Source organism: Petaurus breviceps, unplaced genomic scaffold (genome assembly GCF_028583685.1).
Source record: "Petaurus breviceps papuanus isolate PSGF00001 unplaced genomic scaffold, PetGlider_PUasm1.0 470, whole genome shotgun sequence".
NCBI classification, from domain to species: Eukaryota; Metazoa; Chordata; class Mammalia; order Diprotodontia; family Petauridae; genus Petaurus; species Petaurus breviceps.
Window position 1 is genome coordinate 4,738,803 of NW_027186350.1, and position 14,564 is coordinate 4,753,366.

Consider the following 14,564-nt stretch of genomic DNA (forward strand, 5'->3'; position numbering starts at 1 on the left):
TCTCTCTCTGTCTCTGTCTCTCTCTCTCTCTGTCTCTCTCTCTCTCTGTCTCTGTCTCTCTCTCTCTGTCTCTGTCTCTCTCTCTCTCTCTCTCTGTCTCTCTCTCTGTGTCTCTCTGTCTGCCTCTGTTTCTCTCTTTCCAAAGTAGAGAAGAAAAGTAAGTGATTTCTTGACTTATTAAAATTTCATCCTTTAAAAGGTGGAGGAACTAACAAAGGGAACTTTTATTCTGGATCTGATTCTAATGAAAAGATGGCTCTATTTATTACCAACTACACTCAGGTGCCAGGGCTCCCCAGCTACCTAGGACTACTACATTAATGGAGAAGAACCATGGTTCCATGATCCCAAGTTGGCTACTTACTATCTGTGTGATCTTGAGCAAGTCACTTTCCTCTCTAGAGTCAGCTTCATATCTATAAAATGAGAGGGGCAGACTAGATGGCCTCCAAAGTGACTTCCAGCTCAAAAATTTATGATTTTTTCTTCTGATCCTCTTGAAATTCATGCCTAGTTATTGGAGGGAGAAAGGAGTGAATTCTAAGATTTATTAAGGAAATGACCTCTTCAACTTTAAAATTGTAATAGAGAAGGAAACAAAAGTCAAAGCCAGGAAGACTGTAACATGCACCCCAAATCTGGGGAGAGTAGATTTCAAAGGTTTCAGAGAAAGGCTAGATAAGATCCTATGGAGTAAAATTCCATGAGGGAAGTCAACCCAAGAGGGATGAGCTCTCAAGATTAAAATTTTGAAGAAAGAAACAATTCTGATGAAGAGGTAAAGTTGTCTAAAGAGACAAATACACATAGAATTCACTTAACAGCTTAGGTTTTTATTAGACATCTACAGAAAATGGAAGCAGAAGTTAATAGAGAAAGGTATAGCAAGTTATATAATTATAATTATTTATATTTATATAATGCCCTAATGTTTGAGAAGTGCTGATGAGGAAAATTAAAGACAACTCCCTCCCCCCCCCACACACACCCCCTTTAAAAGTTGTATTAAGGCAAAGATCATAAACAAAGGAGGGAAAGGAAGGATGGAACAATGATGCTAGCAGAACAGAGAGAAAGCATGGCTGCTCAGCTCTCATTCTGTTTCTATTCTGGATATCAAAGAGAATGATCCTTTGAGTGGAATAGATGGAACAAAAATGGCCAGTGGAGAGCAGATATCCAAGGTAAGGTAAGAGATGGTAATGAACCTCAGTTATCCTCGAGGAGTTCGTTACCAGGCCTAAATCATTTGCCTCCATGTTTTTTGTTTCCCCCCACATTATTACTGTGCTTATCTTTTACTTATTAAAAATAAATTAAATATATTATTTAATATATATTTAATTTTAATAAATAAATATATTATTAAAAATAAAATAAATTTTTTAAATTAAAAATAATTTTTAAATTATTTTTTAAATTGTTCTCCTAGTTCTGCTCATTCCATTCTATATCGCTTCATATGAGTCTTTTCATTTTTCCATTTTTTATGACAATAAATTTCCATTGTATACTACACAAATGCTACATACTACATACATTTTGTCTAACCATTACTTGATTAATGGGCATTCACTTTATTTCTATTTCTTTGCTGTAACAAAAAGAATTGTTATAAATATTCTTGTACACATGGCTCCTTTCCTCTGTCTTTGACCTCCTTAGTATACACAGTAGTTTTACTGGGTTAAAGGGTTTGTATGCTTTAGTGACTGTGTATAGTAAAATTATTTTCTGAAATAATTGATCCAATTCATAGAACCATCTATGTGCATTAGTATGTCTGTCCATCTATGTGCATTAGTATGTCTGTCCATCTATGTGCATTAGTATATCTGTCCTCTCATAATCTTTTCAACAATTCTTCAACAAAAAAAATTTTGGCTTTTTTTCCCATTCTTTTTCTGAGGTTCTATTTGTGATTATTCCAATCATTGGGTTTTTTAAAATTGTATTTTATCTTTTCCAGTCACCAACAATTCCATTTCCCCAACTTTCCCCCCTCAACTGAGAACAAAATAAAAACAAAACTTTGTTATAAACATGTACAGTTAAGCAAAACAAATTTATGCACTGATCACATGTAAAAAGAACATATCTCATTCTGCACTTTGAGTCCTTCGTCTCTCTATCAGCAGGTGGGTAGTACATTTCATCATTTCTCCTTTGGAATCATTGTTGGTTGTTATGTTCATTAGAGTCTCTAATTTTTTCAAAGTTGTTTATCTTTACCATATTATTGTCATTGTATAAATTATTCTCTTGGTTCTGTTAATTTTACTCTGCATCAGTTCATATAAGTTCCCAAATTTCTCTGAAACCATCCCCTTCATAATTTACAGAAAAATACTATTCCATCACATTTATATGCCATAACTTGTTCAGACATTCCACAATTTATGGAAAGCCCCTTAAATTCTCATTCTTTGTTACCTCAAAAAGGATTATAAATATTTTTGTACATCCTAAGCTTGTTTTGCTTAGGACTAATTCCTCCCTTAATGTACTCTCCTTTCCAAGTCTTTCTTCTCCCTTCTTTTCCCTCCTATTTCCCTACTGAGTGAAATGTCATTCTATATCCAACTTCCCCCGTTTATGTATTCTTCCTTCCTTTGACCAGTTCATATAAGAGAGAGATTAAAGTGTTATCCAGTCCCTCCCACTTTTTTTTTTTTTTTTGCTTTTTGGAGGAGGGGGAGGCAGGGTGGTTGGGGTTAAATGACTTGCCCAAAGTCATAAGGCTAGTTTTTTGTGTTAAGTGTCTGAGGCTGGATTTGAACTCAGGTCCTCCTGACTCCAGAGCCAGTGCTCTATTCACTGCACCACCTAGCCATCTCATACCTCCTCCAGATGTTTACTTGCACATCATGTGAGGTAATTAATCTGATAATGAGATAATTTCCCCTAATTTTCCTTACTTTTCTCCTCTCTTTCCATTCTCTTCTTAAGATCATCAAGAAACAATAGAATCATTCCTAGATGTTGTCGAATTAGACTCCCTTTCTGACACCTGATGTCAGGGTTCTTAGAAGAAACATGTATCATCTCCCTATATTTGAATGTGAGTAGTTCATCCTTTTTTAGTTCCTCTCAATTGCTCACTCATTAACTATTGTGTATGAACCTCAAAATTTCTATTCAGTTTTCATCTTTTCATAGGAAGCCTTGGAAGTCCTCCATTTCATTAAAAACCCATGCCTTCCCCCCACCCTCACATAGGACTATACTAAATTTTACTAGGTGAATTATTTAGGGCTATAATTCCATATCCTTTGCCTTCTGAAACATCATATTCCAAACTCTCTGCTCCTTTAAAGGCGGTGACTGCTAAGTCATGTACAATACTGACTGCAGCTCCCTGGGAGCTGAAATTGAAATCTTTCTGGTTGCTTGTAGCATTCATTCTTTCACCTGGAAGTCTGGATGTTGCTTATAATGTTCCTGGGAGTTTTCACTTGGGGATTTCTTTCAGGAGGTGACCTGCGGATACTATTTCCACTTTGTTTTCTAGTTCTGAGAGATCTTTTTGTTTGTTTGCTGATTCTTCCAGTTTGCTTCCTAAATTTGGACTTGATGTTAGGGCTGGGCTCTACACACTTCTGGAGGAAGGTTTGGACTACTCCTATTGCTGCTTTCTTGGCATAGTGAGCATTTTATTACTTCAGGATTTCAGGGATGACTCAGGCTCATACTCAGGACATGCAATTCCCAAAGTGGTCTGATTCAGTGCAAAGTCTGACTGCTCTTCCTTTGGTCTAAGATCTGTGAGTTCTTGACCTGAGTTTAGGTCTGAGCAACAGTACACTGTTGCATAACTTTATGTGTATATTCGATAACAAATTGCTTGCCCACTCAAGTAGAAACAAGGGGTAGAAGAGAGCAAAATTGGGAATTTTAAATTTTTAAAAATGAATGTTAAATATTTTTGTAATGCAATTGGGAAATAATGGAATAAATATAAATACTATTGCTGGATTCAATCATTATTAGTAAGTTGGGAAGCTCTCCTGGCTCAGTGACCAAACTGTAGCTTCCCTTTATATGAGATTCCTGCCCTGATTATTCTTGTGTAGGTTTCAGATTGGTTTAGAAGCTGGAAAAGTAAACCTGCTCTACCACTGGGGTCTGAGCCATCCTGCTGTGAAATCACTATTAAGCAGACTTCAAAGTGCTTCATGTTTTGATGTTTTAAGCATCAACTTCCTCAGAGTCTAACAGTAGTTATCAGCTAATGCTACTTGTTTGAATGATTGTCAATTCAAGTTTCTGATTTTTTTTTAATAAGCATTTCTTTTGTGTGGATGAAATAAACTGAGCCCCATACCTAATTTATGTTGTAACTTGAATATACTTTTATTCCCTTTTTGGGAAGACTCTATACATGAGCCCAATCTAAACTTCAAGTGATTTCCTCCAGGACTTTGGGTTAAAGCTATAAAGAACCAGGCTATGAGGAAAAGATCCTGACATCTCTTTAGGGGCCAGGATGCTGTGGATTTCCATCTGTGGGTCTAGACTTTGTGTCTCTTTTTGAGCTGAGCCCCAGACAGTCTGGGCCCTAGCAGTTTTGCATTGTTACATATATATGTTACTTCACCAAATAGAATGCAAACTGTTGATAGCAGGAGATTGGCTTAGTTTTGTATTCTCTGTATCCTCATTGTCTGTTACAGTAAGCACGGTAAGCTTACACAGTAACTTACATAGTAAATTACCTAGCAAGTTACATAGTAAGCACTTAATAAATGCTCATTAAGTAAATGAATTAATGCTTTAGTTCATAATGGATTTACCCTCACTAATAAAGTACATGGTAAAGGGGATTCTTATTTGGAGACGGGGTGTACTAGAGAACTCTGAGGTTGCTTCTAACTTTGAGATTCTGAGATGATCCAAAATGTCTGCAGGATGGAGTAGAAAGGCTGAAGACAGAAGGACCAGACTGTTTAGTCTGGGTATGAGGAAACCAGAGGCTTTACTAGGGTAGTAGCATTCATTTAACTATTAATAAATGTTTGAATGAATGAATGAAGTGCCTACTCTGTGTAATGCCCAGTCTTCTTAGCAAAAGTAATTTTGGTTCTATATAATAATAAGAATAGCAAACATAGTTCTTTATGTCTGCAAACTACTTTAAAAACATTATCTTATTTTGTTCTCATAACAACCCGATGAGAGAGGTACTATTATTATCCCTCTATGACAGAGGAGGAAACTGAGGCAGAAAGTTACATAACTAGCTCAACATCACATCGCTAGGCTGGATTTGAACTCGGGACCTTCTGACACCAGGTCCAGCATTCCATTTACTATGTCACATAGCTGAATTGTGATGTTTCCTTATATGACAAAACTGGATGATGATGCCTTTGGAGAGACATATTCCTACTTGTTGCTTCTCTGATATCACAGAATATTACTGATACAATATTGTCCATTTAACTTGAAAACTCTACAAATATTGATTGTGTAATGAAATTTTCTTTTAAGGATATTACATTCAGGGGGCAGCTGTGGAGCTGCCCTGGAGTCAGGAGAACCTGAGTTCAAATGTGGCCTCAGACACTTGACACTTAGCGTGTGACCTTGGGCAAGTCACTTAACCTCAAAATAAAAATAAAATAAGGATATTACATTCAAATCCCTTTATTTTTCAGGTTCTTTCAAAGCCAAAGCACCTGTAAGAATCTGTGACAGGAAAAAAAGCCCAACTACAAAGAGTATTTTTCCAATCACAAAAATACAATATTTAATAGATATATTTTTAAAAGACAGCTTTCATTTTACCCTTTCTTTGACATGGTCAGTGATGGAAAAAATATCTTGTTTACCACAAGATTTCCTAAATCAATTCAATTCAATGATAAGAAACATTTATTAAACGCCTATTATAGACAAGGCAATGTGATATTCAATTTAATCACAAGAATGTTGTTTATTTTAGTTGTACAATGTCCCACCCAGAGAAAGGAAACCTCAAAAACAAAAAATAAAAACAAAATCCCACAGGTCTGGAAGAATACAAAATTGTACTGATTGGCAGAAAGTTATGCTGTGTGTCTCCATTCCTCTTTCAAAATTTCAATCTCCAGTAGAAATTCTGACCAATTAACTTAAAAACCCATTTCCTGGAAGACTGTAGCCCAGTGAGTCAGTGACTCACTTTTTTACCAGCCAGACCTCATTACGTCTTCCATAAGGCTTCATGGGAGGGTCATATCCAACACAGAAGTAGAAATCAGTCTGGTAGTTTGCTGTTCCATCCAGGGCTGAGCGTAGCTGGGCTGCTTGAGACACATATTCAGCTTCGTTAGCATAACCACCAAACTGCCTGTGGAAAAAAATGATGAGAGGCTGTTGAGAAATGACATTCACCAGCTCTGACGACCAAGGGGAGGAGGAATCTAGGCTCACACTTTGCTATTTTTAAGAAAAATATGGGACATGACCCTCCCAAAATTCCATAGGGAGTTGCCAGGATTTTTTGCTATGGTCTCTGTTAACCCCATGACCATAGCAGCCTTTCACTGCTCTGTCTTCTCTAATGCTTCCTTTAACTCAGCTCCTCTTCTTTCTCTGCCTCTTCCCCCTGTCAACTGTGGGCACCAAGTAAAGAGAAACAGCTGAGGGAAGTGAATGTAATGGCTACAGGACCAAATCATCCCTTTTATTGTTTTTTTTTTTAATTTTTTTAAAAATTAATTTGTTTGTTTACTTTTAGTTTACAGGATTCAATTTCACCATTCCTTGAGTTTCATGTTTTGTCCCCCTTCCTCCCTCCCCTCCATGGCAGCATATAGTAAAGTATAGGATCTGTAAATACTTTCACATTGTACATTAGTCAGGTTATAAAGACAGATTGCATCAGATGGAATGAAAAATGGTAAAGAGGACACAAAACCAAACAAGAAAAGGAAAAAGATCAGGTATTTTGCTTCCATCTGGATATAAACTCAGTCCTTTCTAGTTCTCTGGATGCACACATTTCTCTCCATCATGAGTCTTTTGGGATTGACTTATATCACTGCATTGCTGAGAAGAGTCCAGTCTATCAAAGCTGGTCATCATACATACGTTGTGTCTGTAATTGTGTACAAATTTCTCCTGGTTCTGCTCTTCTCACTCAGCATCAGTTCATATAAGCCTCTCCAGGTAAATATGAAGTCCATATGCTCCTCGTTTCTTCTTACACAATAGTATTCCATAACATGCATATACCACAACTTGTTCAGCCATTCCCCAATTGATGGGCACCCCCTTGATTTCCAATTCTTTGCCACCACAAAAAGAGCTGCTATAAACATTTTTGTACATATGGGTCTTCTTCCCACTTCTATGATCTCTTTGGGATATAACCCTAGGAGTGGTATTGCTGGGCCAAAGGATATGAAATTATTTATAGCCCTTTGGGCATAATTTCAGATTGCTCTCCAGAAAGGCTGGATCAGTTCACAACTCCACCAGCAACGCATTAGTGTTCCAATTTGCCCACATCCTCTCCAGCATTTGTCATTTTCCTGTTTTGTCATCTTAGCCAATCTGACTGGTGAGATGTGGTACCTCAGAGTTGTTTTGATTTGCATTTCTCTAATCAATAGTGAATTAGAGCATTTCTTCATGTGCTTATAGATAGCTCTAATTTCTTCCTCTGAAAATTGCCTGTTCATATCCTTTGACCATTTATCAATTGGGGAATGACTTGGATTCTTATAAATTTGACTCAATTCTCTGTGTATTTTAGAGATGAGTCTTTTGTCAGAGATATAGGTTGTAAAGATTCCTTCCCAATTTTCCACCTCCCTCTTAATCTTGGTTACATTGGCTTTGTTTGTACAGAAGCTTTTCAATTTCATGTAGTCAAAATTATCCATTTTATATTTTATAATGTTCTCTGATTCTTGTTTAGTCTTTCCCTCTCCACAAATCTGACAGGTAAACTATTCTTTGTTTTCCGAGACTGCTTACAGTATCAACCTTTATACCTAGATCATGCACCCATTTAGACTTGATTTTGGTATGTGGTGTTAGATAATGGTCTATGCCCAGTTTCTGCCATACTATATTCCACTTTTCCCAGCAGTTTTCATCCCTTTTATTCTATAAGTTAGAGCTTAGCAGTTAAGATTCCTACTGCCCAGTAGCTCCAGACCTAGAATCCCAGATTAACAGTTGCTAGGAGGGACGTTGGGGCCATTTGTTCAATCCCTTCAGTTTATAGATAACTTATATGGTGATTCATTTCTTTTAAAAAAGAACCTATACAATCTGAATATAGTCATGAATTAAGGTTCTAGACATGCTTTATAGCATACTCTCCATAAAGAATGAGAAAAATAATTTACAGCAATGCCTCATAGAAGGGCATTTCCTGAATCAATTTTGTGGCAGAAGGATTGGGAAAATATGGTGAGCTGAAGCCTTTCTTTTCCAATTATTGCTGCTCTTTACCTATCTCCTACTTTAAGTTTTCTCTAGTGGCCTAAGTTTATCCTATCACATATAGGGTTCTGTCTATTTTCTGAACAATTCTCATAGGAATCAGGAGAAATTTGTATTTCCATTGAGCTTTTATGACTCAAAAGTTTATTTTCAATGAGCAAATTCTAGTCAGATGCATTATTCTTGGTGGAGCTCATGTTTGCTCTTTTTATAAGTAGTTAGTCATTTTTAGTAAGAACTCAACAGTTTGATTATGAGAACATCCAATATTTCATCTTTAAGGGAATTATTATTTTAACATCTGGGCATGGCTGGAAATCTTGGAACATTACAATCTCTGAAAAATTAGGTTGTGAGTGACCAAAGGGGTAATGGAAAGATGTATGGTGAGTGTAAGTGACCACAGCATATTTTCAATGATGACCCACGTTCATGTCATCACCGAGGAAATAAAGAATCAGAAAATGAGGCAGGCTGTTCATGTGGTACAAGTAAGGGATGGACAATTTCACCGTTAGTCTTGAAATGGAAAAAGACCCAGAGCAGGCTGTTCTTAATCTAGGGTCCACAGATTTCAGGTGGTCCATGAACTTGAATCAGAAGAAAAATTATATTTTTATTTTCACTAACTTCTTTTTTTTTTTAAGCAATTGGGGTTAAGTAACTTGCTCAAGGTTACACGGCCAGTTATTTTTTGTGTGGATGCCAAGTATCTGAGGCCAGAACCGATCCTGGGTCTCCTGACACCGGGGCCAGAGCTCTTACTCACTGCGCCACCTGGCCTCCCCTTCACTAACTTCTAATAGAAATTTAATATTTTCTTCAACACATATTATTTTAAGAAGGATCCCATAGATCTCATCAAACTGCCAAAAGGGTTCATGACAAAAAAAAAGTTAAGAACTCCTGATTTAGAAGTCATCAACAAGCTTTTATTAAATGTCTTCTATATTCCAGACATTGTACTGAGTGCTGGAGAAAAGGTCTTTCAACACATTGGTGGATGCTTTCTTGAGCATCTCTGGATAGACATGGACAGGAATGACATAGGCTAAGAAAGTGGCTTTAGGGGGCGGAGTCAAGATGGCAGAGTAGAAACAGGACTTCTGTGCAGCTCTGGCTCCCACTGCCCCCAATTCATGTAAAAAATTACTCTAGACAAACTTTGGAGCTACAGAACCCATGAAATGACAGAGAGAAGCAAACCTCCCACTGAGGACAGCCCAACAGGCCTGCAGGAAGGGGCCAGTGCAGTGTGCTGGCAGCTGACCCCAGCCCTGTGTGAGCTGGAGGTTCTAGCCTCAGGGTGGCCTGACCAGCCGCCAGCTGGAGGGACTTCAGATCACCAGCAACTGTGGTGGTTTCCAGAATTATCAACCCATAGATGCCAAAGGCAAAGTGAGAGGTCAGTGCAGTGTGGACTTTGGGACCTGGGAATTCGGAGTGCAATTCAGCCTTTGCCTCCTGGGGCAAGAAGTGGCTCAGGTGCCCAAGGCCGTGCAGCCTATGCTTCATGGCTGCTTCAGAGCTTCTGGTCTACAGATTGTAGGGGAACCAAGTTACCAGTCTGAGGGGTAATCGTTCTTGCTTTAACCTGCTTGGATCTGGATTGTTGTCTAGGGTGGAGGTCCTGGGGTGCATGAGCAATCTGCCAGAGCGTGTGGAGGCTTCAGAGAGGGCACCCAACTAATACCTCCAGCAGCTGAGAAAACCCCAGTGTTTGGGATAAAGCTCCCGTTTCTGGTAGCAGAGTTCTACTGTGGCAAAAGGCTCAAAAGTTAAGTAATTGAGTGGCAACATGAGCAAGCAAGGGAAGCAAAGCACTCAGAACAATCCAACTTTGCACTCCTATTTAGAGGACAGGAGGGATCAGGGCATGGAATGGGAGGAAATCAGAGAGGTTGGAACTCCTGTACCAAAAGCTTCTAGGAGGAGTATGAGCTAGTTACAGGCCACAGAAGAGCTTAAAAAGGATTTTGAAAATCAAATAGGAGAGGTGGAAGAAAAATTGGGAGGAGAGATGAGAATGATGCAGGAAAGTTGTGAGATGAGAGTCAGCAACTTGCCTGAAGAAAACAACACCTTAAAAAATGGACTAATAAAAAAGAAAAAAATGGACTAACTTGGATGGCAAAAGAGGCTCAAAAAGGCAGTGAGGAGAGGAATGCCTTGAAAGGTTGAATTTGCCAGATGGAAGGGGAATCTTGGAAGCTCACTGAAGAGAATCATTTCTTTAGAATTAGATTGGAGCAAATGGAAGCTAGTGACTTTAGAAGAAATCAAGATACTATTGAACAGATCCAAACAAAAAAATAGAAGGCAATGTGAGATATCTCATTGGAAGGGCCACTAACCTGGAGGATGACCTAGGAGAGATAATTTGGAAATTGTTGGACTACCTGGAAGCCATGATCAGAGGAAGAACCTAGAAATCATCCTTTAAGAAATTCTCAAGGAAAATTGCCCTGATGTTTTAGAACCAAGGGCAAAATAGAGGTTGAAAGAGTCCACCAATCACCTCCTGAAAAAGATACCAAAAGAGAACTCCTAGGAATATTATAGCCAGGTTCTGGAATTCCCAGATCAAGGAAAAAATGTTACAAGGAGCCAGGAAGAAACAATTTGAATATTGTAGAAACACAATCAGGATAACTCAGAACCTGGCAGCTTCTACATTGAGGGATCGAAGGGCTTGGAATATGATATTCCAGAGGTCAAAAGAGCTGGGATTAAAACCAAGAATCACCTACCCAGCAAAACTGAGTATCATGTTTCAGGGGAAAATATGGTCATTCAATGGAATAGAGGACTTTCAAGCATTCTTGATGAAAAAACCAGAGTTGAATAGAAAATTTGACATTCAGATACAAGAAGCAAGAGAAGCTTGAGAAGGTAAACAGGGAAACGAAATCATAAGGAACTTATCAAAGTTGAACTATTTATATTCCTACATGGAAAAATGATAATTGTAACTTATGAAACCTTTCTCAGTATGAGAATAGTTGAAGGGAATAGAAATGTATACGTGTGTGTGTATATATATACACATATGTATATGTGTATGTGTATGCATACATATATGTCTATATATGAAGGTATATGGCCATATGAATACATATGTGAGTGTGTGTATATATGTCTACAGGTATATATAGACAGATAGCACAGGACCAATTGAATAGGAAGGGATGATATTTAAAAGGTGAGAGAGGAATATAATGAGAGGAGATGGGGAGAGACAGAATGAAGTAGATTATCTCATGTAGAAGAGGTAAGGGAGGATTGTTGCAGTGGAGGGGGGAGCGGGAAGGCAAAGGGGAATGAGTCAGCCTTGTTCTCATTGAATTTGGCTTGGGGGGGAATGTCATACACACTAAATAGGGTATCTCACCCTACCAGAGAGTAGTGGGGAGGAGGGGGAGAGGGAGCACGGTGGAGGGGGGCAGGCCGGGGGGGGATACAAGAGGCAGCACTCGCTTTTGAAAAGGGATGGGATCAAAGTAGAGAGTGGAACAGGTGGGGGGTGGGATGGGATAGAGGGAGGTGTAGTTGGTCTTTCACAGTATAACCACTGTCGAAATGTTTTGCATAGCTACACATGTGCAACCTATGTTGAGTTGCTTGTCTTCCCAGTGAGGGTGGGTGACAAGGGAGGAAGGGAAAGAATCTGGAATCCGAGGTTGTAAAGTCAAATGTTTAAATATATATATAGTTGTTGTTGTTTTGCATGTGATTAGAAGTGAGATGTACAGGCACTGGGGCATGGAGATCTGCCATGCCCTGCTGGAGGGTTGAGGGGAGAATGCGGGAGAATGGGGGGGGGGGGGGGGGTGGGGGGGGGGGATATTCAGTGAGGGAACTGTTTTGGGGGGGGGGTGGGGAAGGTTGGGGAGAGAATTTGTAGCTCAGGATCTTGTGGAAATGAATGATGTAAAATAAAAAAGAGAAAAAAAAAAGAAAGTGCCTTTAGAGTCAGAGATCTTGGGTCAGAGATCCTGCCTCTGATGCTTCCTACCTGTGTGACCCTAGGCAAGTCACTTAATATCCACGGGAATTAGTGTCTTCATCTGTAGAAGGAAGGGAATGGACTAGATAACCTTGAAGGTCCCTTCCAGCTCAAAATCTACAATCCTATGGGTGAAATGCTATTCCTCTACAATGGGGGGAATAACCATATCCACAACATGTTGAAGTAAAGTTTAGATGGCAGCTACAGAATATAGACAGAGTTGAGATGATTTCCCCCACAGAGAAGGCAAATAGAAGAAATATACAGTGGATGCGGGCAAGTCAATGCTCATCTTTACTTATGAAATAACACAAGAAAAATGGACCTAAGCTGTTTAGTGATTCTTAAGGGAGACTACACTAAGCATAAGGTTAATGTAAAACACTGGAAATGTTTTACCAGAAATTACAGAGTTCCAAGCTGGGTAGGACTTTAAAGGTCATCTAGTTGTCATTTATATTATATTATCTAATTTACTCTCAAAACATCTTCATCAATTAGGAAAGGAGTAGGCACTCTATTATTCTCATTTTATACACTGGAAGCTGAGGCAGAGAGGGGTGAAATTACTTGTCCAAGATCATCATAAGCTGAGTCAGTAGCACAAGTGGGGGAAGGGATATTCAGTGGGAGCACTGTTTTGGGGAGGTAGATGGGGAAGGTTGGGGAGAGAATTTGTATAAAATAGAGTGCCTGCTCCTTTCCTAATTAATGAAGATGTTTTGAGAGTAAATTAGATAATGCCTGTAAAGTTCTTTGAATTCCTTGAAAAAAAATACATACATTGTACATATATAAATGACATCTAGTTGTCATTTAAAGGTCATCTCAAGGATGCTTGATGGCTTATATCCTTTAAGATCTCCGAGAAGTTGCTGCTCAGGTTCTCCTCTGAACGTTTTCAACCATGGAAGAAATGTCTATGATGACCTCAACTGATTTTCAGATAGCCCTAATTGTTAGACGGTTCTTTCTTATATTGAGCTGAAGTAACCTCTCAGAAACTACCACCTATTGGTCCAAATTCTCTTCTCTAGAGTCAGAGCCTTTTTCACTTAGAAGGACCTACCAGAATTTGTTCCCTGTTGGCATATAGCTTTCAACAACTCAGGTTTATCTTGATGCCATGAAAAGGTATCAGAGGGGGTGGCCAGGTAGCATAGCAAGTAAGAGCACTGGCTCCAGTGTCAGGATGACCTGGAGATCGAATCCTGGGCTCAGACACTTAGCACCCACCCAGAAACACCTGGCCATGTAACCTTGAGCAAGTTACTTAACCCCGGTTGCTTAAAAAAAAAAGTATCAGAGAAGGAGGATTTTTTAAAATGTTATTTATCGTTATGAAATTGATTAAAAGTATAATTTTTTAAAAACAAAGTGAACTCATGTTCACATAGGATCATCAAGTTATTAGCAATTGTCAATTAACAACTATATAGCAATAGTGTATACTTAATGATCAAACCATGATGTGCTAAAACCCAGATGATAAGTCAATTATTTAAACATTTCAACAGCAAACATTTCTGGCTCTACTTTTCCTCACTGTCCAGCTCCTTGGAACATGCATCTTATTTAGGATTCTCACAGTCATGTTATGAAACTAAGCTCATTATAAATAAGAGTTTTAAGATTTGTCTCTGGACTGGATGTTATTTACATAAATAAAGGACCTGTGATTTTATTCCAGCATAGTGTAAAAACCACCTCAGATCCCATTCCATCTATGATTTAGGAACTAAGTCCTATGGAGGTACTTGAGTCATGCAGATGTTAAAGTGCCTTGCTCAGGGTCACACAGTTGGTAAGTATCAAAAGCATGATGTCAACTTGGGACTTCCTGTCTTTAAGTCAAGCACTTTGTTTATCCCATTAGGCTGCTTTAAGGATGTAGAAATTCCTTATGGCGCCACTTCACAAACATGCTCTCTACTAATCGCCAACCAACAAAACCCCTGGCCCATACAATCCTGGCTTCCAAATGCAAACCAGCAATCTTTGAAAGCAGCAGGAAGTTGCATAAAAGTCATTCAGCACTTGAACATGAAAGGAGACCCACTTGTGCTACTGACTCAGCTTATGATGATCTTGGACAAGTAATTTCACCCCTCTCTGC

The 14,564-nt window shown here is 38.7% G+C and overlaps 1 protein-coding gene across 1 annotated transcript in view; it reads right to left on the bottom strand.

Moving 5' to 3' along the window:
- Positions 1–5,723: 5,723 nt before the first annotated feature.
- HEBP1 (heme binding protein 1) overlaps positions 5,724–14,564 on the bottom strand; it is a 35,671-nt gene continuing 26,830 nt past the window's right edge. Inside the window, exon 4 of the mRNA XM_069101525.1 lies at positions 5,724–6,331. Within this exon, the coding sequence (XP_068957626.1) occupies positions 6,160–6,331 (172 nt within the window). The 3' untranslated portion in view covers positions 5,724–6,159. The remainder of the gene's footprint in view (positions 6,332–14,564) is intronic.